Source organism: Moschus berezovskii, chromosome 11 (assembly GCF_049115385.1).
Source record: "Moschus berezovskii isolate FMDL1 chromosome 11, NW_MosBer_1.0, whole genome shotgun sequence".
NCBI lineage: Eukaryota > Metazoa > Chordata > Mammalia > Artiodactyla > Moschidae > Moschus > Moschus berezovskii.
In genome coordinates, this window is record NC_142470.1 from 77,435,148 (window position 1) to 77,449,421 (window position 14,274).

A 14,274-nucleotide genomic window follows, 5' to 3' on the forward strand; every position below is an offset into this window, starting at 1 on the left:
CACTTTCATCAAGAGGCTTTTGAGTTCCTCTTCACTTTCTGCCATAAGGGTGGTGTCATCTGCATATCTGAGGTTATTGATATTTCTCCCAGCAATCTTGATTCCAGCTTGCGCTTTTTCCAGCCCAGCGTTCCTCATGGTGTACCCTGCATGTAAGTTAAATAAGCAGGGTGACAATATACAGCCTTGACGTACTCCTTTTCCTATTTGGAACCAGTCTGTTGTTCCATGTCCAGTTCTAACTGTTGGTTCCTGACCTGCATATAGGTTTCTCAAGAGGCAGGTCAGGTGGTCTGGGATTCCCATCTCTTTCAGAATTTTCCACAGTTTATTGTGATCCACACAGTCAAAGGCTTTGGCATAGTCAATAAAGCAGAAATAGATGCTTTTCTGGAACTCTCTTGCTTTTTCCATGATCCAGCAGATGTTGGCAATTTGATCTCTGGTTCCTCTGCCTTTTCTAAAACCTGATTGAACATCTGGAAGTTCACAGTTCATGTATTGCTTAAGCCTGGCTTGGATAATTTTGAGCATGACTTTACTAGCGTGTGAGATGAGTGCAACTGTGCAGTAGTTTGAACATTCTTCGGCATTGCCTTGTTTTGGGATTGGAATGAAAACTGACCTTTTCCAGTCCTGTAGCCACTGCTGAGTTTTCCAAATTTGCTGGCATATTGAGTGCAGAACTTTCACAACATCATCTTTCAGGATTTCAAATAGCTCAATTGGAATTCCATCACCTCCACTAGCTTTGCTTGCAGTGATGCTTTCTAAGGCCCACTTGACTTCACATTCCAAGATGTCTGGCTCTAGGTCAGTGATCACACCATCGTGATTATCTTGGTTGTGAAGATCTTTTTCGTACAGTTCTTCTGTGTTTTCTTGCCACCTCTTCTTAATATCTTCTGCTTCTGTTAGGTCCATACCATTTCTGTCCTTTATCGAGCCCATCTTTGCATGAAATGTTCCCTTAGTATCTCTAATTTTCTTGAAGAGATCTCTAGTCTTTCCCATTCTGTTGTTTTCCTCTATTTCTTCGCACTGATCGCTGAGGAAGGCTTTCTTATCTCTCCTTGCTATTCTTTGGAACTCTGCATTCAGATGCTTATATCTTTCCTTTTCTCCTTTGCTTTTCACTTCTCTTCTTTTCACAGCTATTTGTAAGGCCTCCCCAGACAGCCATTTTGCTTTTTTGCATTTCTTTTCCATGGGGATGGTCTTGATCCCTTTCTCCTGTACAATGTCACGAACCTCCATCCATAGTTCATCAGGCACTCTATCAGATCTAGTCCCTTAAATCTATTCTCACTTCCACTGTACAATCATAAGGGATTTGATTTAGGTCATATCTGAATGGTCTAGTGGTTTTCCCTACTTTCTTCAATTTAAGTCTGAACTTCGCAATAAGGAGTTCATGATCTGAGCCACAGTCAGCTCCTGGTCTTGTTTCTGCTAACTGTATAGAGCTTCTCCATCTTTGGCTGCAAAGAATATAATCAATCTGATTTAAGTGTTTACCATCTGGTGATGTCCATGTGTAGAGTCTTCTCTTGTGTTGTTGAAAGAGGATGTTTGCTATGACCAGTTCGTTCTCTTGGCAGAAGTCTATTATTAACTCATCTCACTCTCATAAGTTTATGATGTGGTACTATTATTATTTCCATCTTAAAAATGAGAAAATGGACAAAGAGGGATCTCTAGGAACGATAGAGATGGGATTTAAACCTGTGCAGTCTACCTCAAGAATCCAGGCCTTCAATTTGTAATCTTATCATTCCTCAAAACTTACCAAGTACCTATAATTAGAATAGGAAATTTTGCAGGAAATTATAGAGTATAACAGAAATTCTCTGTTTTGTTACTCATTCAATAAATTGAATGTCCTATCTCACACTCCAGGATGAAAACAAAACAGGAAAATCCCTGACTCTCAGAACACAAAGAAATACAACTTCTGAGAGATAAACACTAGGGAGAAGAAAACTGGAGGGAAGGAAGACAGAGAATGTGGGGAAAGGTAGTTGCAACTTTAAATACAGAGGTTAGGGAAGGCCTCAAGGAAAGGTGATAGTTGAGCAAAAACCTCAGGAAGGTGAAAGAAAGGAAACCATGCCAATTCAAAGGAAAAGCATTTCAGTCAGAAAAAAAAAAAATCAAGTTAAAAAGAACTTGAATCAATGATTCCCACATGCCACAGCCATAGACGCTAGTAAAAGGAAAACCTCTTCAATTCCCATCTTTTAGAATGAGACTTGACTATAATAGAGTTCAGTATTCTAACATGTCTTTAAAGAAAAAAAAGCCAGTACAGCTCTAGCCCATATTGTATCTCTGTGTGAATTGGAAAAAAAGCAACTGGCCTCCAGGTGAATGCTTCTCTAAACCAGGGCACACAGCTTGAGGACTGGGTGTGGTCCAGTGCTTCTGAAATCAGCCCACTCATTGTCTCAGCCAGGTGTCCTTTGTGCAGGGCGCAACCTGGGTGGCAATATACTAACAGAGAGATGTCTGTCCCATGAAATAATTTTGTTTTCTTTTAATAAAAAAAAAAAATCTACTTTGTTTTTTTAAAAAAGGGGGAATGGTGGTGAGGGAAAGAATAGAATACTGAAATGTGTTATAACAAGTAAACAATTTCAGGAAATTTACTAATTTTGTAAATGAAGCACCTATAAAAGATTCTTAACTTTAAAAATTAGTATATCTTTATAGTTCAATTAGGGGCTTCTCTGGTGGCTCAGAAGGTTAAGAATCTTGCCCACAATGAGGGAGACCGGGTTTCAATCCCTGGGTTGGAAAGATCCCTTGGAGAAGGGAAAAGTAACCCACTCCATATTCTTGCCTGGAGAATTCCAGGGACAGAGGAGCCTGGAGGGCGATAGTCCATGGGATCTCAAACAGTCAGATACAATTGAGCAACTAACACTTTCAGTTTCTGTAACTGCAGAAATGACAGGAAAATTGTTCTTTAAATACAAATTCTTGTAGGAATTTGTTACAGCCAAATTAATTTGAATAGTCCAACATGAAATTACTTCTTTGCAAAAGGATTTTATCTACATCTGACTTTGATTTAGAACATTCGCTAAATATGCTTCGCACAACATCCTGTCAATTAACTCAAAAAAAGTTTAACTTCAATGTTAAAAGAAGCACCAGAGAAATGATCCCATTTGGTAATCAAGAACACCTGCTTATCCAACATGGTATTGGAAGTGCGGAGTCCTAACCACTGAACCACCAGGGAAGTCTCCTATCCAACACTGTAAATCAACTATACTTCAATAAACACCACCACCACATAATTATCAATGATTTGTCCAAAGTACATTCTTGAACTTCTTGGAACAAAAGCAACAAAACTGTGTAGATTTTACAATTCTTATTTATAGTACCAAATCAGTTTTGGTATTAAAATTAAACTTAAGACTTACTTATTGTCACAGCTGAAAACACTTTATAATGCTTTTTTCATTAATAAGTATAGGGTTGGTTGGTTCAGGTTTTTCCATAACATCTTATTGAAAAAACCGAAAAAACTTTTTGGTCAACTCAATACGTTTTGCAATTTTAAAGATGGCTCTGTGTTCTTAATAAAACATACCATTAGCTATATTATCTAACATATTCAGTTTATGAAGAATGAAAATTTCATTTTTTTAAAAAGTTATTTGTATATATTTTCTCTGACACTATTTAGGTTAATCCAATAATTCACTTCCAGCTTAAAGTCACTTGTCATTAGAGCCATGAGAGCCATCCAAACAGTGAGTTAAATAATAACAATAACAACTTGTTAAAAGTCATATTAAACAGTAATAGTTCCCTTTTTATCCTCCATAGTTCTGACTAAAGTTCAAAATATGCTACTGATTTAATAACTGGTTCAAATAAATCTCTGTCAAAACTGTTAACTTATGCTTCCTAATTTATTTATATTTTCTTAGCCTTGATGCTAAGAATTTTTTAACAATAATTGAGAGAAAATTAAAAAGACATCAGTTTTAACTATGCGAAAGTAATAGTTATAATAAGACAAGTTTCTATTACCTGATTCTCAGTCCATTTGTTTAAGGAATGATTTAAGAACTACAGTGGTAGAATTTAAATGATTATAAGCCAAGTATTAACTATAGCAGGATTTACTGCCTTTATCAAAACCAGTATACACATTTACAGAGCATCCAAACAAGGAAGCTGTTTCTCATGATTCTTAAAAGTAGGAGAGTGATTTCAATAAATTACTAGTATGTGAAGCTGTTTGAACTACCAATTTACTTTCACTTTAATTAAGATACAAATTATGCTAATTTGTAAACTTAAATTTGAACTTAGATTTGCATTTAGTTCCTACCTTCATCATTATCTGAATTTTATATTTGCTTGTAATATGCTACATATATTTTAGTGTTTAAGTATAAATACTAAAATTTACTAATTAGAATATGGTTCCATTTTTTGTTCACTGATGCATCCTTGGTGCCTAGAGCAGTGACTAGCACACAAGTGCACTCAATAAATATTTTTCAACATATGAATTTACTACAAACCCACACCAAATCAAAATATTGACCAAAAAAGGGTTTGTTCTGCTATCTCAGTATGAGATTTCTCTGCCTCCTGCTGCCTGTTATACAATACTATAACATTGCTATTGGCCAGATGATCAAAACAGAGGAGACTTTAAAAAAGGATAATTCTATGAAGTGACAGATGAATTTTATATTTGATTCTACTATTATTTTCTTGGGCTCCAAAATCACTGTGGACAGTGACTGCAGCCATGAAATTAAAAGACCCTTGCTCCTTGGAAGAAAAGCTATGACAGAACTAGACAGCGTATTAAAAAGCAGAGACATTACTCTGTCGACAAAGGTCCACATAGTCAAAGTTATGGTTTTTCCAGTCGTCATGGACAGATGTGAGAGTTGGACCATAAAGAAGGCTGAGTGCTAAAGAACTGACACTTTCAAACTGTGGTGTTGGAGAAGACTCTTTAGAGTCCCTTGGACTGCAAGGAGATCTAACCAGTCCATTCTAAAGGAGATCAATCCTGGGTGTTCACTGGAAGGACTGATGCTGAAGCTGAAGCTCCAATACTTTGGCCACCTGATGTGAAGAACTGACTCATTGGAAAAGACTGATGCTGGGAAATACTGAAGGCAGGAGGAGAAGGGGACAGCAGAGGATGAGATGGTTGGATGGCATCACTGACTCAAGGAACATGAGTTTGGGCCAACTCTGAGAGATGGTGAAGGACAGGGAAGCCTAGCATGCAGCAGTCCACGGGGTCGCAAAGAGTTGGATATGACTGAGCAACTGAACAACAACAACAACAAAGTTGGAGCCAACATTGAAATTTCAGTGATATTTACAAAACACAAAACTGACAATGTCACCTTATTCTTTAAAGACCTTCAGTAGTTCCCCTAACTCTTCAACTCCTCATATCTGGCAGGAGTGCAGGCTCTGAAATCAGAGTTCCTTCTATACTATTTACTAGTTGTGTAACCTTAAGAAAGTTACTTAATCTCTCCAAAATTCAATTTCCTTATTTGTAAAAGGGGGTAACAAAACCTCAAAGAGTTGTTGTAAGGATTAAATGAAATAATTCAAGCAAAACACCATAGTCAGGAACTCAATGTAAACTAATGTTACAGTTACAGGAAGAAGTTCCAACTCATTATGCTAAAGAAGCTCTCCTTGATTTGGCTAATGGCTAGTTAAACTTGTTCATTTATTTGCCTTGCCCATGCTAAACGATCACATCTATAGCTACAGGACCAAGGCTACTTAGTCCTCTATGCTCTTAGGTTTCAGCCATTCTTACCAACCCACAGTTCCTAGCAACTGTCCCAGACCAAACCTCAAACCAAGGTTAAGTATCCCTCCAACTTTTGAGGCCCAGAGCCCAGGCATCACACTTTCTTCTTGAAGAGGCCTTTCCCGACCTACTCTAAGCTTATATCGCCACCCACTTCCTTTTCTACCAGTGTATTCTGTATAATTCTAATCAATTAAACAAGAATTAAACAATTAGACTGTATATTTTCTGAGACTAGGGCCTGGGTCTCTTTCTGCATACGCCAAGGCACCCAGAGTTCAGTGATTAGCACAATGGATGAATTCAACAAGTACTTGAGTATTTAATCAATTTACTGCTGTATTTTTCAAACTTTTCCCTAGAAATAATATCAAGAGTTAAGAAAAAGCAAATTTCCTCAGAATTTGTATATGTGCTAAATCAACCTGATCTAAATATAAAATTTCTTAAAGTTTTTGTGTGGTACAGTATTTCATTTTTCTCCTAAAACTTATGAGAGATGATGGATAATACATTCAACCATTAGATGAAGAAGTACCTATGCTCTCCTTGTGGAAGCTGATCCCCAAAGGAAGAAGCAGAATTCGGATGGAACAGAACAAGAACAAGAAGATATTCTAAATAAACCCCAGAATTCAAGACAGAAGATGTTCTCAAAATGTGCATATGAGCTTAAAAGACTAAGGGTCAGAATTTACTGAAGTAATAAAATGAAAAAGGAAGTTTCAGCAATACCTAAACATAAAGAGAGCACATTTACTCATGTAGGTAACAGGAAAATGGGTACTTGCCTTATGTTCAGTCACAATATTATCTGAAGCAGACTCCTAATTCCATTAACTTCTTTGCAGAGTTCTCTTAAGCTTTTCACACTCTTTCCCTCCCTTATTTTTATAGACCATCATCATCTGTTTCCTAGGCTTGACTTAGTGTAGTTTTAAAGCGTCAAAATGTCTCTGATACACAGTAAGACTTCTCATCTGATAATTTTTATTTTCATAGGTCAGAGTAACATCTGCAAACTCCAAAGCAGCAATGTCAGGAAAACTTATGTTAGTATATTACTAACCTATAATGTTAACTATGAGTAGAGGAAAAAACAACTAATTCAAAATTTTGATCTACTTTTTAAAAGTCAACCAAGTTCAAAAGTTAGCTTTTTAAAGCTTATTGGTGTCTTCCTAAATTATAGCTCTTTACACTTAATCTATAAAAGAATTATGTAAAACCATCCCTAACTCAAAGGCCATAACAAAACGAGTGGCAGGCCAGATTTGGCCCATGGGCCATAGCCTGTCAACTAGACAGACTTGTAAAGATAATTCGGTACTTATCACATTACTAAGAAATATTTCCCTATTTTCAAGGAAAAGTATACAATAAAAGGAAATGAAAACAGGGATATAAAACAGTATACACAGTATAATCCAAGTATTTGGAGAAAAAGTGTTTCGGAGGTAGGGGCTGGTATGTGCATGTATGGGCATGCATGCAAACATATCTACTATTGTGTAAGGCATAAAAAGGACCAAAGCAATTATATTAAAAATGTTAACAGCAGAGGGGCAAGATAGACAGGGTGATAGATTAAGAGGTATAAACTACTATGTAAAAAATAACTAAGTTTCAAGAATATACTGTACAACACACGGAATACAGTCTATATTTTATAATTATAAATGGGGTATAACCTGAAAAATTGAATAACTATGTTGTACACCTGAAACATACAATATTGTACATCCAGTATAGTCCAATTAAAAACAGCAGAATAAAGGGTAAGTTTTAGTTTCTTTTCTATAAATGTTTTTTATTTTCTAAACCTTCTATAATTAACAGGCAATACTTTTATAATTAAAAAATAATTAAATAAAAATTCTGATTTTAACCTGAGTTCTTATGATTTAAAAATACTGATCTTTCACATACCTTTGAGAGTTTGCACCTGATTCTGCTTGAGTACAGAGCTTAAGTAGTGAGGTGATAAAGAACCACTGAAAAAAGAGGTAAGACAAGCACACTTATTAAAAACAATTCTTTATTTCACATTTTATAAAACTCAGTTACAAATTCAACTAGCTTGTACAATATAAAACAGTTTTTACCTTGTTTTCTTTGCTAATAGTATTCAGTTTAGCAAAGGTCTGCCAAAGCAGAAAGAGCATAAGATCCAAGTTTAAATCACAACTATTTGGGCGTTCTTAGGCAAAATAATTAACCCTTAAGTTTCTTCATCTGTAAAACAGGAATAATTAAAACTCCCACATAGGGTTGTTGTGATAATTAAATAAGAACATTAAATTAAAAATGCCCAGAACAACAGATAATACATAATAGTTACTGTTTGATTGTACACTGGATGCCTAAGTTTGATAAGATATTAATATAGGTGTTACTACAGAAATGAAAGTGTTTATCAAAACAATGTTTAGAGAAGACTGTATGGTGATGACAAATAAAATAAGCTCCTGATTTAATTAAAAATCAATTACAAATTAAAATTTCTATATTTAAGAAAAAGAGACCAGCAGTTTCTTTTTTTAAATCTCAAAAATTTTTAAATATTTTTGGAACAAAATTTCCTCTTCTTTGGAATTTGTGATAGTATTAAAAAAAATCTGTTTGGCTAACTAAATTAAAAGTCTATTTCTTAGTCACAGTTTCATATACACTACAGTTCATTCTCTTCCTCAGACTTAACCAATTATGGCATGAAAGGGCTACACAAAGACATATCAGATGTAACTGTCATTTTGTCAAACAATAATAAAGAGAAAATGTTTTTAAAAGTATTTTAAAGTCAAAGATTACAACCTCTATGCTGTAAAACCTTTATCTACCTATTTTTAAACCACAAAGTCATCTTTATTTAACATTTAAACATATAAAAAATGAAAACATGAAAATGTATAATATCGAAGGCACAGAAAAGTGTATTTTTGATGGTATACAAAAAAAGTGTGCCAATTCTCCCATTTAATTTTTAATAAAAAATAGCATTGCTAAATAAAACATAAAAGCAGAATCAACAGAACTTGCCATTAGTTTCCCAACTACTGTTCTTTTAAACTAGACATCTCATAAGCACCAACACTAAGGAAACTGTATCAGCTACAAACACTCCTCTTAAAGTTATATAATAATACTTTAATTCCTTAAACACCACATGAAATGTTGGTAACTGCTGCAAATGGGAGTTCACTCTTCTCCTTTTGTGAATGTTTCAAATTTTTCATTATTTTACTAAAAAGCTTTAAAAAACTTTTTATAGACTACCCTTAAAAGTATTTTGACAAAACTGTCATTTTCAACTCAAATGAACATATATAATAGAATTTAAAAATATAGATTCTGAAGGCTTCTTTCAAAGGCAACAGTCAGATTTAAAGTCATCATTTTCAGATTTGACTTAAAATGAGAAAGCTATAAGATCAATTTAATGATCACTGAGTTAGAAAACAAAAGACCAAGGAAAAGCGTATTTGCCAACAGAAACAAATCAAATAAAAATCCAAAGCATTATTTTACTTGACATTTAAAAATTTGAGACTTGAACATAATTTTCAAATATTAAACATGCTGTGAGGGGAAAAAATCTTAAAATAGAAAAATGAATATAGTGTATATATAAAAATGCTGCAATGACTACCTTATTTAGAAAATTTTAAATATACTTCTACTTTCTTGTGTCTTTAGGTCAGTATTCGTACTGCAGACAATGTCAATGATCTGATCTTTACAAAAAGGTTTCAGGTTATACCTGAATTCATATAATCACTATCTTCAGAGTTTAGTTAGAATATATTATTAATTATTAATCCATTTTCCGGAATTTATCCTATCAATTACCCAACATCTCGGTTCCTAATAAGTAAAAATGCCTTAGTCTAATGTCTTATCTGTAAATAATTCTCTATGTAATTAAAAAAAAAAAGATGAAAAAAACCCCCCACAACTTTAAGTTATTCCATCTCATATAATGAAATCTTATATATTGACACTGACATTTACATCTTAGATCCGGTACCTTTGTGGTGATGCAGGAGGGCTGTAAAATGTGGATTTTGAGGAGAAAGGTTGCTTCTTCAGTGCCTGCATAAGGTTGGGTTTATATTCTGGATCAACACACCATAAGGAACCTTTTCCATTAACCTAAAATAAATTACATAAGAATTAGTAACCTGGAATCAGACACAAAAAGTGTCTGAATGTTTCTTGCAAATGTGTGGGGGAACAAAACCCAATAGCACCTTTTGAATACAATGCAAACACTGAAGTAAACTTGCTAGCATTGAACTGTGTGATTAAAAGCCCTGAAGGCTGACAGCCTGGGTTCCTATCTCCAGCTCTGCCATTTACCCACTGTGTAATTTCAGGAAGGTTGGAAGGAAAGTTATGACCAACCTTGATAGTATATTAAAAAGCAGAGACATTACTTTGCCAACAAAGGTCCGTCTAGTCAAGGCTATGGTTTTTCCAGTGGTCATGTATGAATGTGACAGTTGGACTGTGAAGAAAGCTGATCGCCGAAGAATTGATGCTTTTGAACTGTGGTGCTGGAGAAGACTCTTGAGAGTCCCTAGGACTGCAAGGAGATCCAACCAGTCCATTCTAAAGGAGATCAATCCTGGGTGTTCATTGGAAGGACTGATGCTAAAGCTGAAACTCCAATACTTTGGCCACCTCATGCGACGAGTTGACTCACTGGAAAAGACTCTGATGCTGGGAAAGGTTGGGGGCGGGAGGAGAAGGGGACGACGGAGAATGAGATGGCTGGATGGCATCACCGACTCTGTGGACATGAGTTTGAGTGAACTCCGGGAGTTGGTGATGGACAGGGAGGCCTGGTGTGCTGTGATTCATGGGGTCGCGGAGAGTAGGACACGACTGAGCAACTGAACTGAACTGAACTAACTTTTATTTATCTCGGTCATTATTCCCGTATTTGGAAGGTACAGATAATAACAGTACATACCTCACAGGGGTGTTCCATGGATTTAATTACACATAGAGTACTCTGCACAGTGCATGGTACATAGGGCCACAGACCACAACACTCTAGGACACACCATTCTCATCACAGTTTGTGAGGATGATACAACACCAAGCTATGCAGACAACAGCATGAAGGGCTACACATGATGGCCCTTCAATTAGGTGCTGTCATTCTCCCCAAAGTGCTAAACAATATGATACTGGGTGATGCATCCAAAAATAATTATTTTTATGGCATTAACACTAGTGTTTATTTTCCCATTTAAACTGCTTAAATTCAAAGCAAACAATTTAATGAAGAGATGGCAAAAGTCTCAGAGAGTAAAATAAAAAACTGAGGGATGCAAAAGACTCTTGTAAAAGATAAAAAAGAGGAATAAGTACCATCCCTACCCTCAAGATGGTTAAGTTACAACATTTGAGGGCCTTTTGGATAATAAAGGGTACACAAGCCCAGATTTCATGGAAATAGTCATAAGAATCTAAAAATAATAGAAATGTATGATTATTGGAAACTAGAGAAAATATAAACAGAAGCGCCCACTAAATGGCAAATGAGAGATACTTCAAAGAATGGCTTGCCTGCTCCACAGTTCCCCTAATATGAAGGAACAGCTTACCAGGAAGGTAAGTGGACAATATACCTAAAGAATATCACTAATATGATCTAATGTGCAGGGGAAAGGCCAGACCAGGAGATAATTCCTTCAAAGAGGTTTGAAAAATGTTGCATATTTTACCTTCTTCCTTCTTAGAAGGTCACACTACATATTAGCAGATTGGTGGTGGTTTAGTTGCTAAGTCATGTCTGACTCTTGCGACCCCATGGACTGTAGCCTGACAGGGTCCTCTGTCCATGGGGATTCTCCAGGCAAGAACACTGGAGTGGGTTGCCATTTCCTTCTCCAGGGGATCTACCTGACCCAGGAATCGAACCTGGGTCTCCTGCATTGCAGGCAGATTCTTTATTGACTTGAGCTATGAGGGTCCTAAATAGTCTTGCTTTAATTAAACCTGTTTTATATTAAAAACACTGATGTAACTGATGAATTCTTATAGAATATACTTTCCTAATGTTAACACTGAGAAATGGTGTTTTGGGTTTTTTTTTGGTAGAAAAAACTACAAACATTGTTTAGACCGTGAAGAACAATAAATCTCATTTAAAGGTCACTCTAGTGCAAAAAGGAAAAAAAAAAAAAACCACAGCAAAATTCTCTGACCACTTGGAAATTTATAAACGCTCTTGAATTTAAAAAGATATCCAAACTATAATTACAGATTATAAAGGGCATAAGAAAAACATGAAAACTAAGAGAATGTGGTCAAATGCACAGACATTAGCTGAGCTAGTTAAATGAAATAACTGAAGGATTTCAGGAGCTGTAACATCACCTGCTAACTCTTCCTTAAGGATATATCTATCCTATTTCTTTAGCTGAACATCCATCCCTATCTACCAACCTGAACAGTCTGACTAGAAGAACATCCCTACAAATGTACCACATGGACCCACAGCTTACATATAGGAGCCCACAGCCATGCAAGGAGGACGTTCAACTGCAAATTCATCCCACTTCCCCAGAACTAAACACCACTTGCACAGAAGTTAAGAGTATAAGCCTTGAAGAATGCCTACCTTTGGAAACCTGGCTCTGTCACTTAACAGCTGTGTAACCTTTAGAAAAATATTTATGTTCTCTGTGTATTAGTATGCTCAAAATAAATATAAGGTATAACCTGAACCCCTCTCACCACGGTGTACAAAATTTCCTCACAAGATTAGTGAGATTCAAACGGCTACTAATTTTTGTTTTTACATTACACCTTTTCTATTTCAAAAACCCCTTCTGAACATTTGACTTATACCTCACAACATTAACAATTATTTAAACAACAATAAAACTGACCTGTGTCTTATCCCCTGCTCCTTTCTGCTTGTATAAAATCCCATATGATGTAAGCTATTATGATTGCTGAAGATTTAATGTGACAAATTCCAGGGTGCTTCTGTTTCCTGAACTGTTTTCAAAGTAACATTAGTCTATTACTGAGGTTTTTTTTTAATCTCTGAATATCATGTCATAACTACTATAGTAGAACTATAGTATAATGAAAGAACAGTTTCACAGGTTTTAAAAGCAAAATCTTAAAACACTGCTTATTGACTGGCTACATGACATTGGACTAATCATTCAATCTCTGTCTGTCCTCTAATTCATAGTTATCTGTAAAAAAACAGACCACTTCAGTGAGTTGTGATGAGGTTAAAATAAGAAATTGTTATATAAGTGACAGAGCTGCAAAGTAAATGAATACTAAGAGGTTATACTGAAAATGGCAGAAAGTCAGTTTATGTTCCTATTCTTTTCTTCTAAGAGATGAAGGAATTTTTAAAACATAAACAATAAGAACAAAAATTAATTAATTTTGAATATGAGACAAAAGTTAGAAATAAACAAGAATTAAACTGATAAGGGAAAAACACTTTTGTGTGAGGAAAAGTATGGTAATTGAGTGTAAGGCAGTTTTTAACATCCCAGCAACTTAAATATATTGGAAAAGAAAAACCATGGTGTCATATCACACTGTAATACAGAAAGTAACATACCATGCTATCAGATGAAACTTTTTCTGGCCTGTGGCAGCAAGATATCACATGAACTACATTGAAATTTTAAGTTTTTTCCAAAGGAAGTCAAATTTCTACCCATGTATTTTTTAATTAAGTGATGGACCATCAAAATTAGATGTAATTCCAATCACTTGGCCTAAGTGATAAGTGTATTCTGAAGACAGAGAAACAAAACTTTAAAATGATATCACCCACAATATCCTTTGTCCCCAAACCACTTCAGTTTCATATAGTAAAGAAATACATAAATTATTTTTCATATATAGACTAAGACAATTATTTTAATGATTCTAACCATGGAGTATCTTGGTATTCCTGAGATTATACTCCCAGAAGCTGTTTAGTTCAAATCTACTTTTAAAATTCTATTGTGAGAGAACTGCAAATTGTTTTGATCATAGAAGAATTGGTATTTCCTTGAAATAGCAAAATGGAAGCACTAGTACTGAAAACTTGCAGTTCAGGGCAGTTAAGTATCTTGGGTAAGGTCTCCAAATAACCGTCCGTTTTGTGTTACCATGGCAGCACTTCCGTTCACTGAGCCTGTTCACAAGCTATCAGTAACAAGATAAAATTATGTATTTGCTAATCTATGTTTTAGAGTCTAAAGCAAAAAACTTATTTTTAAATCTAAGTCTCAGTTAAAAATTATGCCTCTTTATTAAGTTGTGCTTAGATGATCGAACACAAGTAATAGAGTTTAAGAAGTATTGTTTTAAAGTGAATGACTATTACAAGACACGTTTTTTTGTGCAGTGGAAACAGGAAATGTGCATTCTCTCATTTACTATTTTGCATTTTGAAACTCTAAGGCTTTTGG

The 14,274-nt window shown here is 35.2% G+C and overlaps 1 protein-coding gene across 2 annotated transcripts in view; it reads right to left on the reverse strand.

The window, feature by feature from the left end:
- The window catches only part of FOXN2 (forkhead box N2), a 59,485-nt gene that overhangs the window by 8,050 nt on the left and 37,161 nt on the right, over window positions 1–14,274 (reverse strand). For both annotated transcript variants that reach the window (XM_055399545.2, XM_055399543.2), the window contains exons 3-4: window positions 9,852–9,976; window positions 7,754–7,818 (exon numbers count right to left, since the gene is read on the reverse strand). In XM_055399545.2, the coding sequence (XP_055255520.1) occupies window positions 7,754–7,818; window positions 9,852–9,976 (190 nt within the window). The remainder of the gene's footprint in view (window positions 1–7,753; window positions 7,819–9,851; window positions 9,977–14,274) is intronic.